Genomic DNA, 21,870 nt, shown 5'->3' with positions numbered 1-21,870 from the left:
TGCATGACAGTACCTCCCTGTCCCAGTGCACGAGCCAGGACCTCTCTGTCCTGCTGCGTGTTTCACGGTTCCCCGTCTCAGCCTGCGTGTCAGTACCTCTCTATCCCAGTGCACGAGCCAGGACCTCTCTGTCCTGCTGCGTGTTTCACGGTTCCCCGTCTCAGCCTGCGTGTCAGTACCTCTCTATCCCAGTGCACGAGCCAGGACCTCTCTGTCCTGCTGAGTGTCTCATTGTTCACTGTCCCAGCCTACGTGTCAGAACCTCCCTGTCCCAGTGCACGAGCCAGTATCTCCCTAGCCTACTGCGTGTTTCACTGCTTGCAGTCCCAGCCTGAGTGTCATTAGCTCCCTGTCCCAGTGCGCAAGCAGGATCTCTCTGTCCTGCTGCGTGTTTCACAGTTCCCTGTCCCAGCCTGCATGTCAGTACCTCCCTGTCGTAGTGTGCGAGCCAGTAATCTCTGTCCTGCTGCGTGTTTCACTGTTCACTGTCCCAGCCTGCGTGTCAGTACCTCCCTGTCCCAGTGCACGAGCAAGTATCTCTCTATCCTACTGCGTGTATCACTGCTAACTGTCCCAGTCTGTGTGTCAGTACCTCCCTGTCCCAGTGTGCGAGCCCCTAATCTCTGCCCTGCTGAGTATTTCATTGTTCACTGTCCCAGTCTGCGTGTCAGTACCTCTCTATCCCAGTGCACGAGCCAGGACCTCTCTGTCCTGCTGCGTGTTTCACTGTTCACTGTCCCAGCCTGATTGTCAGTAGCTCTCTGTCCCAGTGTACGAACCAGTATCTCTATGTCCTGCAGCGTGTTACACTGCTTCGTGCCTCAGCCTCCCCGTCTCAGTGCGCGAGCCAGTAATCCTCTGTCCTGCTGAGTGTTTCACTGTTCACTGTCCCATTCTGCGTGCCAGTACCTCTCTGTCCCAGAGCACAAGCCAGGACCTCTCTGTCCTGCTGCGTGTTTCACTGTTCCCTGTCCTAGCCTTCGTATCAGTACCTCCCTGTCCCAGTGCGCGAGCCTGAAATCCTATGTCCTGCTGAGTGTTTCACTGTTCACTGTCCCATTCTGCATGTCAGTACCTCTCTGTCCCAGAGCGCAAGCCAGGATCTCTATCCTGATGCGTGTTTCACTGTTCCCTGCCCCAGCCTCCCTGCCCAAGTGCGCGAGCCACGGTCTTCCCGTCCAAGTATGAAAGTCAGTGCTTCCTTGTGAATCTGGCCGCACTGACACGGGTGCTGTGGAAGAATCCGACCATTTTAAGGGAATATGCGCGCACGCAGAATTCTCCTCTCAGTGCCAAGTGCCACGCGAACGGAAATCCATGGCATGTGCTGTACAAAGGCAGGCATCGCAGCACTGCCTGGAAGAAAGCCTCGAGGTCATTACTGAATAGTGCAGCAGGGCCACTGCCTCAACAGTGCAACAGGGCCATTGAATGAACAGTGCAGCAGGGCCATTAAATGAATAGTGCAGCAGGTTCATTAACTGGATAGTGCAGCAGGGCCATTGACTGAATAGTGCAGCGGGGCCAATGACTGAATAGTGCAGCCGGTTCATTGACTGAATAGTGCAGCAGGACCATTGACTGAATAGCGCAGCAGGGCCATTGACTGAATAGTGCAGCCGGTTCATTGACTGAATAGTGCAGCATGACCATAGACTGAATAGCGCAGCAGGGCCATTGGCTGAATAGTGCAGCAGGGCCATTGACTGAATAGCGCAGCAGGACCATTGACTGAATAGTGCAGCACGGCCATTAACTGAGGTATGCAGCATAGCCATTAAGTGAATAGCACAGCAGGGCCATTCACCGAATAGTGCAACAGGGCCTTTCACTGAATAGTACAGCCAGGACTTTGACTGAACAGTGCAGCAAGGCCATTAACTGAAAAGGGCCCTGGGCCATTTCCTCCTTACAGCACAGTTTAATAAGTGCCCACCCCACCACACATTTTTTCTCCCAAATGATTGAGGGCGGGGGGAGGAGGGCAGCTTGAGAGCCTCCAGGGGGTACAATAGGCGGCCCTTAGCGGGTTCCGAAACGTTCTAGTGGGGTTGGGGTGGGGGGCAGGATGGAGAGATACCCCATTACCCGGGTCCCCTTCGAGCCGGGCACATGCGCAGGTTGTAGGCGCAGGGGCGGGAGTCTGCTCATGAACCCAGACTGCACTGCGCCTCCTGCCAAAGAGCCTACGCGGCCCTGCTCGCGAGAGCGCGTAGGGTTAACCGGACACTGAGTGCAGTGCTGGAACGAGTCCCTACGGTTCTTGGCAGTGACACGCGCAGCCTTCAGACACAAACCGGCTGCTCTTCCTGGTATTGCCGGAGGGCGGTAGTGAACTTCAAGTTACGACTCTTCTGGCGTTGTGCTACCCTGCAATTGTATGCGCGTGTTAAGCGTTTGATAAACACAGTGGCACAGGTCACTGGCTCCAACGTGGAGCACGCATTACTTGATGACATGGAATCTATTGTTATGAAATGTGTGTAGCGCCTCATTCGCGTACATTTACCCCAGAGCGCGCAAGTGGGAGAGCTAGCAAAAGTCAGCTTTGCGAGGACATTTGATCAGAGCTGGCCTTTGCTCAAAGAGCGCCCTCGAAGAAGCAAAACAGAACAAGCATTGGCAACAAGGCCGGACTGGGAACCCAAAGCAGCTCTGGAAATGTTCTGGGCCAAACCCTGGGGAAGCACTGCCTGGCCCCTGGAGGCTGGAAAAGCTTGTTTGCTGCTTCTGTTTTTGGGGGCTGATAGTGCAGCGCCGCTGCAAAGGCGCAACCCGTATCAAAACTGGCCCCCACCGCTGCAAAACCACCCCCACTCTTCCAGCCTACCGGGGAAACTACCGATGGCTGATGCCTTCAGGCTGGCCCTGACTGGCCCTTATTGGCAAAACCAATAGGTCCCAGCAATGCCCGAGCTATTTGCCTTGCCAATGTGAATGTCTTTCAGCCATGTTGTCTAGCAACACATCTGCTGTTCAGCATGGCTGAAAGTTATTGAAAGCCCAGAATCACATGATGTTGAGCCGACACAGAGTCCCTCCGCCCCACCATATTGAGTGTATTGTCCTGCCCTTCCTAACACAAAAAGCTCTGTGATGTGGTCTGTGCTGGCCACATCATAGCGCTTTTTTAAGTCATTTTCAGCCATGCCCTCTCTTCACCGTGCCTTCCCAGATGACACCGAGTCACCAGGTAGTATTGCCCGGCTCCGGCCTGGGTGGTGAGAGTGAATGAATGGGCTGAAGGAACGCTTTCGAGAATGATCGAAAGCGGGTCAAGAGACTGCGTCACCGCCATGTTCTTCGCAGAATTTGGCTGGTGCCGGAAGGCCCTCGTGGACCTCTTTGGTGTGAATAACTATTGACCCTGGCCAGTTTCTGCTCTGCATCCTGTGGATGAACCTCTTGAACAACTGCCAAATCCTTTTAGCCAACTGCCTTCTAATTGATCTTGCTGCCTACTCTCACCTGCTTCCGTGGGACCCTGACTAAGACTGACTTCAGCCGCGTGCGGCCTAGTGCCCAGGAGGATGACGTGGTGTCTCCAATCCGTGGGTGTAGGATAGTCGGGGTGAATTGGAGGAAGGAGGAAGGCTTGGGGCCACAGGCTCTGCAGTGTGTAATCAATTGACCTGTTGGGTATCACTTGCACCGTATTAGGATACTGAGTGCATATGTGTGCAAGAGCATGCCGTACGAACTTGCTTGATATCCGTTGCACTTCATATTGGTGTGGAGTGAGGGTGTGTGTGAGTGACACTGGGGAACCGGCCGTTATTCACGACACTAGACGGCGGTTTGCCTGATATGTTGATTTCTTGCCAAAAGAGCATTACGATTGGCATTGTTTTTTCCCCGTGCAGCCTCGGACCGCGGTGCTGCTAAAAAGAAGTATAATTTTATGTATGTACATATTTATGATATCGTTGTGACACGTGTGCACCCTTGATTTGTGTGGGATTGAATTATATGAACTGCTATGGTGGGCCCGGGCTGAACAATGTGTTGCACCACATAAGGGTGCTGGTGGTGGGTGTAGAATAGGATCTTTCCCAAGTGTGCTTATTACTGATGTCCTTAGAACATGGTTGGGCCTAGTAGTGCTAATAATAATTGCAAGTGTGATTTATGCCTCAAAGCCAAACGGTTGTGTGGCACCTCTACCTAGCCATCAATATTTTATGACACTTTAGAGCACAGGGAGGTTTGTAGCCCTTTACCACTCGTGTTTTCTCCCCCATTGTCCCACGGAAGTCATCAGCCCCCCAGTAAACTCACTTATATAAAACACATTGATCAAGATACCTGGTAGTTGGTTTTAATATTTAGTTTATAAAAATACGAAGAGACATAGGACATATACTCTGGTTTCACTAGTTACTTGCTAAATTACGTTGGCGTCAGTTCTCCTCCACAATTAAGCTATATATTTTCTGTTTACCAGATGCAATCAGGAATTGTGGGATTGATGTTACAGCACCTTTTGGAGGCCTAGACATGTCGCATTACTACTCCCACATGAATACCCAGTCCCTACGAATGGAACTGTTGGGTCTTCCTTATGGTTTGCTGTTTTAATCTACTTTTCTTTTGTATGGTGTTGAGGTGATTGTATACCTATAGACAATACAAGATATTATGGTGTAATATGTATGCTTATGATCTCTACTGTAGAGAAGATCGTATGTCATGTTAACTATCTCCACTGTATATGTTCTTAATTGACAGCCCCAGAGATCCTTTTTGTAAAGAGTTACCGCACATATGGCGGTATGTGGATTGTGGAAAGTTTGCTTGGAAAAATAACAAATGCCAATAAAGAAGATATAAAAAAAAGTGTGATTTATGCCCAGAAATGCATGAAGTTCATGTTGTGTTGATTTATTATGTGTGCTGAATACAAAAGTTATTTACATACATCACGTGGGAAGTCTTTTTCGGGATGCTCAAGGTATTTATAGTGAGTGAGTGCAGTGCCAATGCTTCACACATTGCCTCTGTGGTAAGCCTGACTGCTCAGTGCCAAGCTACCCAAGGGGAAGCGCAGGTTATACAATGTGCGTAATCACCCCCCCCCCCTGACGGGAGAGGCAGGTTCTGCCTGTCTGGGGGTACTGTCTCAACCAACCAGTAAGTGCTAGTTCCAACAGGGGGGCTAAAAAAATCGAGAGAAAACAAAGTGTCTCCTTTTTAATACCTCTGTAAAGATTCTTCCTCCTGCCTTGAGGAAAATTAAAGACGAGGCCTAAAAATGTAACTGGGGGTCTACTGTTCAGAGGAACCGATGGAAATGTTTAAGAATAATTTTAAGACTATGATGACTAAAACTATGAAGACATTGAACATTTAGAAAGGCTTGCCCTGTCACTCGTGGGTTGTAGTGCATTAATTAAAATTTCAATCTTACCCTTATTTTTGTTAAAAAACGTTTTAATCCATTTTAAATTGGAAAGTCTTTTTTTTAATTCGAGCAGTAATCTCATCTTTAATATAGAACCAGTAACTCCATCGGATCAGACTCAGAATTTTGCAAATGCCTAAGACTGAGGGTGGCTGTGGACTTCTAGATTTCACAAATATTATGTTGCTTTTTTCCCCTCCATTTTTGTCGATTATCAACGCGGATAACTGTCTTTGATAATTCAATCTTACAACTATTGTTGAAGGGATTGGGAGTTGCAGATATAGGTTGGCCCGCCTTAATCCTCCTATCACCCAAAAAAGTTATATAAATATAATTTTTATAAATCTCCTGAGCCAATTAAAGGATAAATTATTTCGGAAATATGCAATCCCTAGAGTTAATGCAGAAACTCCATTGAGATATTGAGTGTCCCGTCTTTAACCAGAATCTCACTTATTTTGTGATGTTCGGCGTTCAGTCTCAGGAGTACATCACTGAATACATGAGATACTGGTTCACCATTTTATTAGGACATTAAAGATAGGACGCCAACAGATTAATGAGTTGCCTTAGGACACCGAGGGACCCTCTTTCAAATTGTGATCCTAATTGAGTTCTGTGACGCTTGATGGACTAGGGTCGTATTTTACTCAACACCCATTTGGGGCTGCCATCAATATATCTTGGAATTCAATGCAAGTGCAGGAGACCCTAGCAGGTTTAAATGCCTTCTCAGTATATTAGGTGAAGGACCATGATGTAATGACATTTATCACTGCCTTTCCATGCCCTGTATTTTATATTCATTTTTGTGTGCCCTGAAGAAGGTGTACGGCCCAGTCTGTTTGACACCGAAACGCGAGTCGGCACATAGCAAGCACTAGTACATCAACAGGAAGTCATGACAGCTGTATAACAATTGTTATAGGATTAATGTGATTCTCAAATGAAATACGATATCCTTGGTAAATAATGGGAAAAAGATGATATCACAAGTATCCATGAGAATAATGATGATGATGTGTAATTTTTTATAGAAATGATGATATGACCACGATTTTCAAAATAGAAAACAAATATATGTTTACTTACTAGACCGTTTTTATGTACAATGGACATGAAAAATGAGGATGTTAGTGGTGTGTATGTAGCATGAGTGAATAAGGTATTTTATGGAGAATGGCAGCACAATAAATAACAAGACAGTAACCGAGTTTAATTGCTTAACCAAATTGGACAATTATTGAACTGTTCTTTCAAATTGTATGTATAAAGATGTTGCTGTATTCTAATAAAGGTCAATCTTTTAGCTATATCAGTAGTTTTCTTTGCGTATCAACTTAGTGACTCTTTTGAGCGACTCAGGAGGTAGGTTGTTTGTTTTCTGGCAATATTTTTCCCTGCTCCACTCCTCATGATTCTATCAGTGGCCCATTCTTTTCAATTTAATTTATCAGACATAACATTTCCTAGGGCACCATTCACGCCCTTAGCTTGTCACCATAACCGATTTAGGCCCACTGTTTTGAGCGTAATATTTTCCAAAAGGCATCCAGCAGGCACTCAGTCATAAAAATAAAAAGGTATACACAATTACAGTTGGCTAAGCACAATACTACCTCTCATTAGAGGGTCTATCAAGGATTCTTACATAGCAAATCTTTTAAATCCATGGTTTGTCACAGGGGGTACGTCTGCCTACTATGGCAGCAGGTGAGATCACATGTAACAAAATACTTGTCATCATCCCTGTAACACAGTGTGATAACAATTTACTGTTGGAGGACTAGCAACTTTAACAAATGCTTTTATATAGCGTAATAACAATCCACGCATAAATAGCTATAGGCTTTAACATATGCTTTTCACAATAATTACCATTAAGCCTACAACCTTTATCATAACATTTCATAATAAACAGATCAGGTCTATAGCCATGATTGCTGGCTTGCCACCATAACAAACTCAGTCTTGCTGTATCGAGCATAAGCTTTGCCACACACCAAAAAAGTGCAATACAAGCAATATTTGCAGTGAAAGCACACAACCTCAGCCCAATCAAATCCTCTACTCATGGAAACCAGCATGTGGGTGAAGCCTAAGCCCCTCTCTCACTGTTACTTGGAAAGCTCCTTTTCATTGATCATATAAGGTCCAGCGACAGCTGCGCTGTCAAGGTAAACTTAGAAATGCTTGTAGATTAGTGTAAATTGATGTTTAATGTGTCCACCACCCTGACTCCCACTCTCTCTAATTTCCCATAGGTGTGTGATTAGGTCTCATATCCTATAAGGTTGCCCTACCCAGTCCTGATGAAGATCCACAGAGCCAAGGCTTAAATCAACCATATGGCTATAAGACGGGTCGAAACGTCGACAAACATCCCACCCCACTAAGGGCCTGGACCCTGTACCCACGCCCCACGTGCTATACAAATGATACATTTAATGTATATCAAGAATCATTATAAAATATTGAATGAACATTGATTGTGGCCAGGCTCTGTAGGACGGGGATTTACAACCAGTCCGTTTGTACAAATGATAAAAATTATGTTTTTCCTATGTCACTTCTTTGAGCTTCCCTCTTTGCCACTTTTCACTTGAGCACTTTTCTCGTTTTGCAAGATTTCTCTGGAGCAACCTATCCCTAATAACGTGATGTGTTAAAATAACAGTCTCATCTTTTGGAATAAAATAAATGGGGATTTCAACTGCAGGGAGTTGCACATATTCTCTTGCTTTATTGTGATTGATGTATTAAGTACCAAAGAGCTGTCGCATTACTTTAAACTAGTTCTGAAAATAGTCAATAGATAGACCGACAAGGGAAGTGATTTATTCCCCTCTCAAACCAGGTCTAGGGCCATTGTTTTTTGTATTAATCCCCTGTGACTGGCATGGCATGGAGTGTGGTGGTGAGCACTTTCAGTGTGCATGACAGTTTGGCCAGCCGTCTTAAGCCGGCCAAACCATCCTGTGCACTTAGGTTTCCCCAACCCGGCTGTGTTGCACAGCCAGGTTGGAGAAATGCCACAGATTCCCAGTTACTGTATGAGTGGCAAACCTGGCCTCTAAGAAGAAAGATTAGTAGCTTGTTTTGGCCTGAAACTTAGATGCTTTAGCAGCCATTACTGTCCAGCTTCTTCTAAAGTGTTTGGACAACTTATCAATTCCAAAATATTATCTGCCATTATCGGACCAAATATTGTGCCAAGAATACCAAGGACAAAAATCTCATGAAGTTTCTATGGGTAAGCAAAGTTTTACTTTACTTAACTCCACATTTATGTACCTTGATGATACATATCTTTATGGTACATAAATGTGAAGTTAAGAATAGTAAATCTTTACTTATCAACTTGCACTACCTCCTCCATATTTTTGTCTGGATATTTTTTCACATGTTATTTTTAGCTTCGATACTCTATCAGACAACCCCTTCTAAAGGCTAGTACTCATCAGTAACATCTGCATTATGAAGGGTGATAGTCATCCACAAAGTAACATTTAGGAGATTTAGGAGCAGCATTGAAATCTGCCATGTAAACTTTAGTAGCTGTCACTCACTTCCACCTAGCAAAGTTTGCTATCATAATTGAATTCAGCCATGTAAAGTTTAGTAGCAATCACTAGTACCCCATGTAAAGTTTAGTAGCAATCACTAGTACCCCATGTAAAGTTTAGTAGCAATCACTAGTACCCCATGTAAAGTTTAGTAACTTCACTGACTTCTACCTTGTAAAGTTCCGTGCCTATTAGTGGCATCCAGAGTCTTAGGGTTAGCGGTCATCACTGGCCTTCACTATGTAAAGCTTGGTAGCATTCACTTACCACTGGGTGAAATTTAGTAAGGCCCTCTCATATCACTCAACCTCACATAGCGGCAAGAGCTGGGCTTACCTCTCCATAGGCTGGGACCCACCAGGCGCTGCTGCCTCCCTCGGATCCAGTCCCGCACTCTGCAGCCAGACCTCCTGTCCTCATTCTCCTGGAAAAAAGGGAATATGAGGTCAGATTTCTGAACGCTTCACTCGGCAGCTCGCCAGCAGCATTACAAGAAAAGCCCAGCCTTCTCTTGCTGGCCTAAAACCATCAGTGGGCTCAGTGACAGTGGATACAGCTCTAGCATCTCCCAGTGAGACCTGTGACCCTCCCCTCCCCCAGCCTGGCCTCTACCCATGAGTGAGAGATACCCTGGGCTCAGTGACAGTGGATACAGCTCTAGCATCTCCAAGTGAGACCTGTGCCCCTCCCCCAGCCTGGCCTCTACCCAGCAGTGAGAGACACTCTGGGCTCAGTGACAGTGGATACAGCTCTAGCATCTCCAAGTGAGACCTGTGCCCCCCTTCAAGCCTGACTTCTACCCAGCAGTGAGAGATACTGAGTTCAGTGACGATGGATACAGCTCTAGCATCTCCAAGTGAGACCTGTGCCCCCCTTCAAGTCTGACTTCTACCCAGCAGTGAGAGATACTGGGCTCAGTGATGGTGGATACAGCTCTAGCATCTCCAAGTGAGACCTCTGCCTCACCCCTCCTCCTGGCCTTTACCCACCAGTGAGAGATACCCTGGGATACCTTGGGTTCAGGGCCAGTTGGTACAGCTCTAGCATCTCCAAGTGAGACCTGTGCCCACCCAGTCTGGACTCTGCCCAGCAGTGAGAGATACCCTGGGCTCAGTGACAGTGGATAAAGCTCTAGCATTTCCAAGTGAGACCTGTGCCCCACCTCTCCTCCTTGCCTCTAACCACCAGTGAAAGATACCCTGGAATACCATGGATTCAGTGACAGTGGGTACAGTTCTAGCATCTCCAAGTGAGACCTGTGCCCCCTCTCCAGCCTGGACTCTACCCAGCAGTGAGAGATACCCTGGTCTCAGCAACAGTTGATACGGCTCTAGCTCCAGCACCTTCCAGTAAGACCTGCGTCGTCCCCAGCCTGGCTTCTACCCAGCAGTGAGAGATACCCAGGGTTCAGTGACAGTAGATACATTTTTAGCATCTCCAAGTGGGACATGTGCCCCCTCCAGCCTGGACTCTACCCAGCAGTGAGATATGCCAGGGTTAAGTGACATTAGATAAATTTCTAGCATATCTCAGTGAGACGTGTGTGTCCTCCCTCAGCCAGCCCTTTACCCAGCACTGAGAGATACCCTGGGCGCAGTGACAATGGATAGAGCTGTAGAATCGCCCACTGAGACCGGTGTCTCCCTCCACCAACCTGTCATTTGCCCGGCAGTGAGAGGTACTCTGGCCCCATTGAGGGTTGATATAGCTATAGCATCGCTCACTAAGTCCTGTCCACTGCGCCACCCACTGGCTTCCTTCCAGCACTGGTAGATGCCCGGCCCAGAGGGAGTGAATACCGCTCTATCATCTTCCACAGTGATCAGTGTCCCCCGCCTCCCTCAACACTGAGAAATGTGCTGGGCCCAGTGAGAGTGGACTCAGGCCTAGCATCTCCCACTGAGCCCAGTGCCACCGGTAACCCCCCTCAATACTGAGAGATGTCCTGGACCCAGTGAGAGTGTATATGATTCTAGCATGTCCCACTGAGCCCAGTGCCCCCGGCCTCCCGCCCAGTATCGATTGGGCAACCGGACATTGGGCAACGGGGTCACCTGTGGGTCGGTCTTTGTTAGGAGCTCTGTTAACCAGCCCACAGACCCTTACTGTCTCTTCCCCGCCCGGCCACTGGAATGTGGTGCCAGCATCATGGGCAGGCAGGCTCGGAGGGGGTGGCACGCAACAATGTCGCTAGGTCAGTATCCTGGCCACTGCAGAATTTAGCTTGTCCCCCATGGACCGGAGCAGACGCCCAGAAGAAGAGTCCCCCATCCCTGCTGTGCTTTTAAACTGAGATGCCTGGCTGGGATCAGATTATGTGGCTGCTGGGCCATCATCCCCTCAGGTCCCCTGGAGAAGCAGCAGCTCTGTGCTTTTCTTTCCCCCTCCGCTGCCAGAGCATCGTCCTGAGGCTATAGTTGACTAGGAAGGGGGAAGAGTAAGTGGAGCGGTCTTGCTGAGGGCCTGTTTTTGGCACCTTGGCTACAGAGTCTTTCAGGCCTTGGTAGAGGTGGGTGCATGTTTGCGTAGGCCTCTGGACGCACCATTCCCAGAGAGGAAAATTTAGAGGATGTTGTGTTAGGGTCAGAGCTGCCGAATTTGGAACTATTGACATGGGTTACCGTCCGAGCCTCAGCTCAACATCCTGTGACTTTGGGCAAATGACGCCAAAACTACAATAAAAAAATAAAATACTGTTTTCTCATGTTTTGAGAGTCTGCAAAAGGCTGAGATTTAATAATAAAAGAGGATTATTTACACAATAATAAAAATGTCCTTATTACTTATTAACATGGATTTACTGCCTTTGTTTAGTTGTTAACTATCTGTCACTGATCATTAAAGCATCACCGAATATTTATTGTTTAAAGTATATATTGATCAGAGGAGAAAATACCAGCTTTAGGTGATTTATTTCATTTTCCTACCAGACAGGACATTAAAATACCTGTAATGGCGGTTAAAAAAACAACCAGGTGGCAAGCGTAGCCCCATCACGAGTTGCAGCCTTTGGGCCACTTTATTTCACCTCACTCACCCAGCCAAAATGGGGTGCTTCTAGTTTCCCCCCAATGTTTCAGGCTGTATGAGCTTTAAAAAATATATAATTTCTCTAAAAATTAGCCAAATGAGACTAGCCCAATACTGGCACTGACAGATGGCCAGCCCCCAGAGAGTGAATATCACCTTAGAATCTCCCACTGAGACTAGTTTCCCCTGGCCTCTGCCCAGCACTGAGACATACTTCCACCCTAGTGGGAGCTTAGTATCTCCTTCTACCCCCGCTTCCGCCCATCACTGACAGATACCTTAACATCTCCAGCTGAGACCTGAGCACCATCCCCTTCCCCAGTGCTTTATTTGTAAAAAAAAATAGGTGCCACAGCTCTCGTCAGGAGGTTGCCTGCACCAGCCCATTTCTCCTGTTAGTAGCGCCTAAAACTGGACAAACTACTATCCATGAAAGTGGGGAGAGGATGTGGCATGATGGCCAGAGATGCCGACTTCGGAGCTGGAGAACCAGGTTCGAGTCTGAGAGTCAGCTCAACATCCTAAGATTCTGGACAAATCACTTTATCTCTCCGTAAATGAAAGTGTCCTTAACTGGTGCTCTTGAAAAGCACTGGTGGTGTTGATGATTAAGTGCTGGTGCTGAGCACCGGAAACCACAGGATCAAACTAGGCACTGGCCTTCCCCCTGCCCACTCTCAGCCCTTTACCCAGCAGCAATAGATACCAGGGTCCCAGTGAGGATCTGCCATCTCCTACTGAGTCTTGTTCCTGAGCCTCTGAAAGCCAGCTCTACTTCTTATAACTCTTGTCTCTCTGAACCCTTCACTCCCCTCATTAGTAAGCCTGTGAGAAATTTCCTGTTTTCTGTCTAAGGTAAGCAGGTGCAAAACTGTGGGATATGTTTCTGTTTCAGCACCCAGCAGCAGCAGATTTGCAAAACGGGTTCGCAGGAGAAGTGCTCTGCAAAACAAGAATTCCTAGTTTCCAGGCAAGGAGGCTTGCAAATAATGAGGAATTTGTGTGCTGCTGGATGAATGCCACCCCCCACCCCCCACATGGCCACTTTAATTAACTTAGTGATAATCACATTGAGTTAATTAAAGGCTGGCAAGCAAATTCCCTCCAGCAGGGGCGCGTTGGGGGTAGGGAAGTGTCTGCCTCCCGGGAGAACCCACCATGCAGACGCTGCCCACAGACATCCCTGCTGGGGAAGTTGCTTTGTAGTGAACTGTCAGGGATCTGGGCAATGCGTTTACCTTGATGAACTTAGAACGGGGCCCACGGGGAGGTGGGTACACCCGAGTTTGATGGCGTCTACCCACTATTTTCACAGAGCGGACACTGTCCACCCTGCAAAGAAGTTGGGCCCCACTGAGATATGCTAAACTCGTCCCACTGTAATGTTCACTTTGTCCAGTCCCTGTATGTAAGAGATATGAATGCACTGTAAGATTTTCAGATGTGTTGGTCTGGCCCATTGTTTACACAAATAACAATTTAAATACCACTATTTTGTTTTTTTCCGTTATAGCACTACTCATCCTAATGCAGGTTGACAGAGTGCTTTCCATTACACGTACAGATTGACAATAAATCATATAAGTGTGCAAATTGATATACAGAATGTGTTACGTAAGACATAACGTGTATTTGTAAAGTGCATGTTCAACCAGAATGGTATCTTGGTGCTGATTAAAAGATGTTTATTGTTGCTCATTTTATCGACCTCAAAAGAATGAAAGGGTGAGTGGACCCTTCCGGATTTGGACCAGTGACCGTGAGGCCAAACACAGGCTCCAGAGTAGACGCATTAGTCTACTACGCCAGCAGTGAGGGTTACAAGGTGTAGGAATCACACGTCCTTCATAGCGCACTGTGCTACAGTAGAAGGATTACAATTTAAGACCTGCAAGTCACAAGAGGGTCTCTGTGTTAAAAGCACTAACGCCCCTTAAATAGCAACACAAAATAAAAAGCTAGCATCTTACATAATGTGCTTTGCAGGAGACACATTAACCCTATTTGCTACTTTGATTCAAAACTCGGACTAGACAAAACAGTTCTCTCCAGCAAATGCATTAACCTCCAGAGTCTTCTAGACATGTTGTATACACTTTGTGGGCTTGCAGCCAGCCCATTGCCTTTTTATTTGTTACTTCAATTGTCCTTCAAAAAGGCTTGCTTCCTAGTGGTTAATCTTTCCTCTTTGTCCCTCCTTGTTGTCATTTGTTTCCCCACCATAGAGCAGTGCTTAACTACTGGTATGCTTCCATGTTGGTGCTTATCTGTTCATTTTGGGTCACTATTTTTTTCTTAGTATCCTGCTCGTGTTTGGCGAAATTTTCTTTTTAATTTGCAGAGCGTATTTGCTCCTAACTCATTTGTAAACTGGCCTGAAAATCTTAATCTTATCTTGTCACATTTGCAGAGCATTCAAAGGCAGAGAACAGATGTCAGAATCTGTTTCGAAAGAGTGCCTGTTCCGTGCCCTCACCTCTCCCTCATATATGCTTGTATATTTAGTTAAGAGCACTGCACACGAGTGCTGAATTCTTGTTACGCCGCTGACCAGGTTAACCATAGAAGTGTAATTAATATATGTGATTTTGATAATACATGCAGTTCATATCCCGAAACACGTTTTAAATTGAATAGTTCATTACTATAGTTATTTTAAGATTAAATTAGGCAATTCTACTTGGGGAGCTACCGTGCCAGTCAATTAGGTCGCCATCTTGGAGAAGCCTCAGGTCCTGTACCACCTACAAAGTATGTCTGGAAACATCAATTATCATTTTTATCAAGTTGAAAAAAACGTATTTAAATGTGCTTATGTTATACATTTAGCTGATTAATAAAAATTATGTTTTTTTCTCAAGAGTCAATATTTAGTCCTTGGGGAAACTGCTTTTAACAGAGGCGTCATCTTGATAACGGTTCCTGTAAAGTTCTTAAGATGCGCCAACGTGGAGAAAAATATAAACTCCATTCAGTCCCAAGGATTTAAAAATAGGCATTAAGTAAAAGTATCCCAAATTATATAATGGCTAGCTTCCAATTAATAAAAATAAAACATTTTCTTCGTCACACACTAAGAGCTAATTTGATATAACCTAACCCTACAGTATTCACAATTTTTCAGAAGTTCTTTAATAAATATGTTCTACCAAAATACTACTTTATTTTATGGTTCATTTTGCATGAGCTGAGATGGTGAAGAGGCCATCGTGAGACTTTAAAAGATGGCCGTGATAATTCTCTCTTCAAATAGCATCTCCGAACGCCTGCGACTAGTATGATGTCACAACGTTAAAATTGAAGCAAACTTTCTTTCGGTTGGAAACCAATAAAACTAGGCTTGTGTATAAATGCCAGGACTGATTCTTGGAAGGGCGGCGGCTTCCTTGTATTCTGATTTATTGCACAATTACAGAATGTTCTCTGGATTCTCCTGAAAGATTTATATTTTAATTGTCTGTCATCTGAAAGTAGCAGCTGTATTTATGTAGTCCGACAGGGGAAGGAAAGTCAAAGGTGGTTACTGCCAAGCAATTTTTTGCATTCATGTTAAGCGTACCACCTATAACTGTTTCACATTACACAGTTCTATGTTTACTTGCATGTGTCTTCTGTAGGTGTTGCAGTGTCTTTTGTTGAGACACACTGTGGACACCTATAGAAAATAGACAGTGTAGTTTTGCATAGCAAACTTTCTTTATGTTTGTAATACACAAGTCCAACAACAAAGTGCAAATGTAGAACTAATACAATGCATAATCAAAATGTAATGCGTTAATTTTAAAGTGTAATATAATTGTCGTGTTATGTATTTTGCTCTAGGAGATTTAGTTCAATCCAACCACAAGTAAACTTTAAGAAAAGTAATTAACAATAATCTAACAGCAAATGTAATGCATTGAATGAAATGTATGAGGATGAGACATTTTATTAAGGATTATGGTATGCGAATGTGGCAAGTGGCACTATGGAGGACCGCAAAATAAGGGTTTTACATGTTCCTCCTTTGTGTTGCTTTCCAAAGTTCATTTCCACATGATGACAGCTTCACATGGACTTTGTGTATATTTTTTCACCCTTTCTTTACAAAGATACTACAAGTGCATGCTTTTTCTTTCGGATTCATGGCAACCCATATGCATAATAAAAGCAGGGGCATAGCTCTGTAGGGGGTTTTTGGGGTGGCTTCCCCTAATAAATGTGTGTAGTTGGGTCCAGGGGCCTACGGTGGGCCTCGCAGTGTCTGAGGTTGGGTTTACACTCAGATTAGCAGCCCTCAAAGCACACACACACACTCCATGAAACTTGCCAGAGCATGTTTACACCCACCCCTCATCTTCCCTCTCACACAAAACAGGCCAAAAATAATCAAAGGACTGCAATGGCTCTTAAGAGGCGCAGAGAAGCCTTTTAATTTGTGTGACACACAAAACCACACGATTCCACACCACACAATTCACCCCCACACAAATTAACACCACCCAACATAATTCCACTCCACATAATACTACTCAATGAAATATTATTATTATAAGTATTAATGAGCATTTATTGAGCTCATAGCTACCCGTAGGCATCCCAGCGCTAGTGACAGCAAGCAGGCAGAGTTGGGGGTTCTAAGATATATTCTGAAACGGCCAGGTCTTCAATTGCTTTCGAAAGGAAAGGTGATGGGCCGCAGATCGAAGATGGGTAGGCAGGGTGTCCCGTAATCCAGAGGCATTATACGAAAAGGAGCGGCCCCCGGAAATAGCTCTCTTGATTTTGGGTACAGATGCCAGACACAAGTTGGTTGAATGGAGACATCTTGAGGGGCGATACAAGATGATGAGGGAATGATTAATTCTGGGACCATTCCCCCAAAGGGTCTTGTCAGCTATACATAATGATTTAAATATTATGCGTGCAGTTATTGGCAGCCAGTGCAGTGATTTGAGAGCAGGCATGGCACAATGCATTTTGGGAGTATTGTGTAGCAGCTTACCTGCACAGTTCTGCACGATTTGCAGTTTCCTTCTAGTGGCTTTCGGTCGCCCAGGTAGAGGAAATTCCCATAGTCCAGACGGGAAAGAACCAGCGCCTGAACTATGACTCTCCAAGTGGATAACAGAAGAAGAGGTAGAATTTTCCAAATCAGCCTGATCATACGAAAGCAGGTGGCTGCTAGCTTCAGCACATGGTGGTCGAATTTAAGAGATCTATTTAACCAGAGTCCCAAGCTTTTGATCTTGGGCTTAGGGGCTGGTGGAGGGCCAAAACAAGTGGGCCAGCCCAATCCAGATGTGGAGCTGGAGTGATTGCCCAAGATCATTAGCTCAGTCTTTCTCCATTAAGCTTGAGGCACGACTGGTCCATCCAGTTTGCCACAGACAGCTTTCTAAATTAGCTGGCAGGTTATTCGGGTGTTTTAATGCTACCACTAGCTGTGCATCATCAGCATATCTTATGATGAGGATTCCATATGGCAGGACTAACTCAGCGAGTTGTTTTAGATAGACATTAAACAGAATAGGGCTCAGTGAAGAGCCCTGGGGAACTCCACATGTGAGTGGCACACGTTTAGAAGTATTATTGCTTTCAAAAACATGAAACGATCTGTCAAGTAAAAAGGACATGATCCAGGCCATGCATCACCTGAGACTCCAATCATTCCAAGTCTTTCAAAAAGAATGTTAAAGGCAGAGTTCAGGTTAAGTAGGATAATGACCCATCGCTCCTACCTAGTCGAGGATTTTCCTCGATTCCTCCACTACTGCTAGAAGAGCGGTTTCCGTTCCATGTTGTGTTTGGAATCCTGCCTGAGAGGTATGCAGTAGGGAATGAGTTTCTAAGAACTTAAAGAGAATTCTGTTGACATATTTCTCTGATATTTTGCTTGTTCCGGGTAGAAGGGAGACCGGGCGATAGTTACTCCAATCCTGCGGGTTACGATTAGTTTTTTTTAACAGTGCTCTTAACATGGCATGTTTCCATGACAAAGGAACTTGGCAAGTGGATATAGATAAATTTAACACTTCTAGTAAAACTGGGAGAATGATTTCCTCTACCTTACGAAGCACATGGAGAGGTACCAGGTCAAAAGGGGAGCCAGATTTGAACTGGGCAAAGAGTTGAGAAAGGGTGGACAGGTTCATAGTTGGAAGTTCTTCCAGTCGTGGTATGCTGCCAGATGGAGTATCAGCTGCCGCGACTGTGTTGTCAGGGCAGAGGACCAGGGGGAAGGTATTGTTTACATCTAGAAATTTCTTATTAAAAGTTTGAAAGTTCATTACAACGAACCTTGACTCAGGTGGAGTCTCATGCGAAGGACACTTCATAAGTTTTTAGCTATCTGAAAGATTTCCCTGGGGGCGATGGTAGCGGATGTAATTTTTTCATCAAAGTACTGTTCTTGTGCTCTATTTGTTTCTGTTTGGTAAGTTTTGATGGACTCTCTATAGTTCTGTTTTTTAGGGTGTTGTGCTCTTTCCTCCAAGCTCTTTCTAATCGTTTGCAATTTTGTTTAAGTTCCCTGAGTTTTGGTGAGTACCAGGGTGTCATTTTCTCCTTAGCCCTTCTCTGGCTCAGTTTAAGCAGTAAGGTGGCATCCAGAGATGATCCAATTCAATGTTTAAAATTATCAGTGGCTGTGTTAGGGCTGGGGTCCAATAGATGTCTAGTATTTGTCAAGGCTTAGGTCCAAGGCTCTATTTTCATGATTCAACTCCATATAATTCAATACCACATAAATACACCCCACAAAAAAACACACTATGCCACTTAGCAACAATCCAAATAAATACTCTCCACACCATGCCACGTAATTCCAATCACCATAATTTCACTCGACACACATGGCAACCTGCTGTACTTTTCACCTGCCACCTGCTTCTCCCCTCAAGACATATCCTAGGGGTGCTCTAGGGGTAGTGAAATGTTTCATCAGGATTGACCAGAGGTTAAGAAAGGCCAACCTGAGTATAAGTTCAATTGCGCACACACAGGCCTGCAATGGCAGGCTTGAGACATGTTCAAAAACATCAGGTAAGCCCCACTTCCTAACATGTGTAGGAAGGGTGTGCGTACTTTCACACTGCATTTACCTTGGGAATGTGCCCAGAGCCCTAAGGCCACTAAAAGAAAATCTATAAAGGAACAAGGGACTCCTTACTGTGGAATCTCACTAAGCATAAACCACAGGAAAATAATGAATTCCATGTCAGAAAATCCAAATGTATATATATATATATATATATTGTGTGTGATCCCCTCAGTGTGCGACGTCTCCAGGGGGCAACCTTGTGTGTTTTTATATATATATAATATATATATATACATATATTCAATCATATAACACACACCGAAAAAATACGTGAGGAGCAACAAGAAACACAATTTTTCAAAGCTCAGATATTTCCTAGTGAATGTAGAAATAATAAACAGGTTATGTCACATGGCAGTTTAGAGTACCAATGCTATCATAATTTAATAACATTTGCAGTTGTCATGATACTATTTGTTGATGACGTTTCGATCCCTCTTAACAATATGGGGATCATCATCAGGACTTAAAAAAATATGCCTGAGATGCAAAAAATGCCTATTCATGAGCCCCCATTGGGGTCCTATAGTCCCTAAAGGGGGCGGAGCCTAGTTCCTGTCGCAGCAGTGCTCTATATTCTGATGGCAAAATAAGATGCCCAGATAGATTAAAATTGGACATTGAGAAAGCGATGAGAAGGTTGGACTGCAGATCATTAGTAAATGGAATCGGATGCCAAGCGAGCAGTGTCTGGTTGGCCCGAGAATTTTGGAAGGTGCACAGGCTTAGGATTAGTGCCCAGACTCGTTGCCAAGTGAGGATGCTTGGAAACGCATCTGGGAATCTTCCAGCTGACCGCTATCTTTTAAGCGAAGGCTGCATGAATCATGTGCACCTTCAGGAAAGAGATGAAGCAGGTCGGTGGGCTACAGATTTAACTCAACAATAGTGAGAGACTAAACTTCTGAGAAGGCTATAATGGTCCAATCTAAAGTAACCTGAAAACAAGTAACTGGGGAGGAGAGATGGGGTATAATGATAGTCCAGGGCAACAAGATGGGGCTGTTTTGTGTCTCAGCCCCAGGCAGCCCGCTTGGGTTGCCAGAGTAGCTTCGGCAGACGACACACAAACCAGGCCAGCATAGAGTACTCAATACTGGCATACTGCCCCTTGGATTAAGTACGGTACTGTCACTTGTGCTAGTGCACTGAGTATGACTCCTGGATGATGCAATAGGAGGGTGCAAGTGAAATAATATGATCAGACCGCAATGTGCCAAGTCTCAGCGTAGAACAAGCAGGTGGCTGCTTTAAAATGCCTAGTAGTGTGAGGAAGGCAGCTCTTCATGAGCCACGGGGCCATTAAGTTAAGCACACTATGTGTCACTGCGTTGCTATGCGCTCCTCTGGCTCTACCGCAGAATTGTGCATTGAGCCGCCCTCACACGAAGCAAGCAGGAGGTGGGGAAGGGATGCCAATGCATGACTATGCTTTTAGTGCAGTGGTACGACCATCACATTAAAATGTGTTAGTCTAACCCCTGATGCGTGGTACTTGGTAGGGCAGTTTGTATGTGAGCCGTACAGTGCAGCACACATGCAAAGTCAGAAAAGAAAGGAGAAACTGAACCATTTCTCCTATTAGTGCCTGCTTTGAAATGGCGTTCATTTTTTATGCCAAACCGGTCTCAAATTTTTGGCAGATATGGTTTTGCTTCAAAAAGCATGGGTGGCTGCATGTGAACGCCCATATAACACCCCTTGATGCTAAGTAACGCAAAGCTGCTTTGCATTACTTTTAGGTGTTACTTTTAGGCAATTTCCAGCACAAAATAAACGTTTTGTGCTGGAAAGTAAATGCCAAAACAATTATTTTGTGTTTCAGGCCCGAGGCTGCCACCAGAAACATAGGAAAACCTGGTCCCACTGGGCGACATATCGCGGCATAGGTCTACACCTCTTCCATCGCTGGACCCCTGACTGGTATTGCGCCCACAGACTAACGACTGTCGAACACATCATACTACAATATATCACTGGTTGTGCCTGCACTCACCTAACTTCTTTACAACCTCTGGGATATGGGACTGTCTGTGCTATGTTCTTGTTGATTTACCTGCAAGTTGTGCAGGAGTTGCAACTGTATTTATGCTTTGGTACTTCTGATTTATCTTATCTTCAAAATGTGAATGCAGGGCCAGGAAAACCAAATAAAATATGTTATTACAAAAAAATATATATGTATTTTGTGCTGGCAAACGCAGGGCAAAATGTTGGTAAATCTGGCCGGTATCTCTTTGCAGATGATACTTGAATGCTGCAGCAGCGTCGAGCCAATACCTCCACTACGTTGGATACACAGAACTGGATGGCAAACATGAAACGGAAGTTAAAGTCTTAAATTGATACATTTCTCCTTCTCTCCACAAACGAAGAAAAGGAACTTTCCATGGTTTGGACAGCAGAGGGCAGTATGCAAAGTCAAAGGGCTGCAGGGACAGCAGCACAGTGCAGTGGCATAGCGCGGGAGGGGCCACTGGTGCAGTTGCCTCGGGCGCAAAATTCTTAGGGGCAGATTTATGTTAACTGGCGCATCCCCAGGGATGCGCCAGTTAACATGCGCCACAGTGCGCCTCTGCTCCGCCACCCATGGTGCGCCGCATTTATGATGCGGCGCACCATGGTGCAAGTTAGTGAAGATGCGTGACGCATCTCTCGGCGTACGGGCGGCGCATTGCAGGAGTCATGTCGCAAGTGCGACATGACTCCTGCAATGCACAGGAGCCACCTCTTTAGTGCATGGTGCGTCACCCTTACGCCTGCTTCAAGCAGGCGTAAGGAATTGACGT

The 21,870-nt window shown here is 45.4% G+C and overlaps 1 protein-coding gene across 1 annotated transcript in view; it reads right to left on the bottom strand.

Annotated features, from left to right (window-relative positions):
* The window catches only part of GRB7 (growth factor receptor bound protein 7), a 672,870-nt gene that overhangs the window by 536,675 nt on the left and 114,325 nt on the right, over nt 1-21,870 (bottom strand). The window contains exon 2 of the mRNA XM_086924360.1: nt 9,307-9,394. Coding sequence (XP_086780486.1) covers nt 9,307-9,394 — 88 coding nt within the window. The remainder of the gene's footprint in view (nt 1-9,306; nt 9,395-21,870) is intronic.

Source organism: Lissotriton vulgaris, chromosome 5 (assembly GCF_964263255.1).
Source record: "Lissotriton vulgaris chromosome 5, aLisVul1.2, whole genome shotgun sequence".
In the NCBI taxonomy this organism is placed as follows: Eukaryota; Metazoa; Chordata; class Amphibia; order Caudata; family Salamandridae; genus Lissotriton; species Lissotriton vulgaris.
The sequence above is the reverse complement of the archived record's forward strand: the minus strand, read 5'-3'. Positions and strand labels throughout refer to the sequence as shown.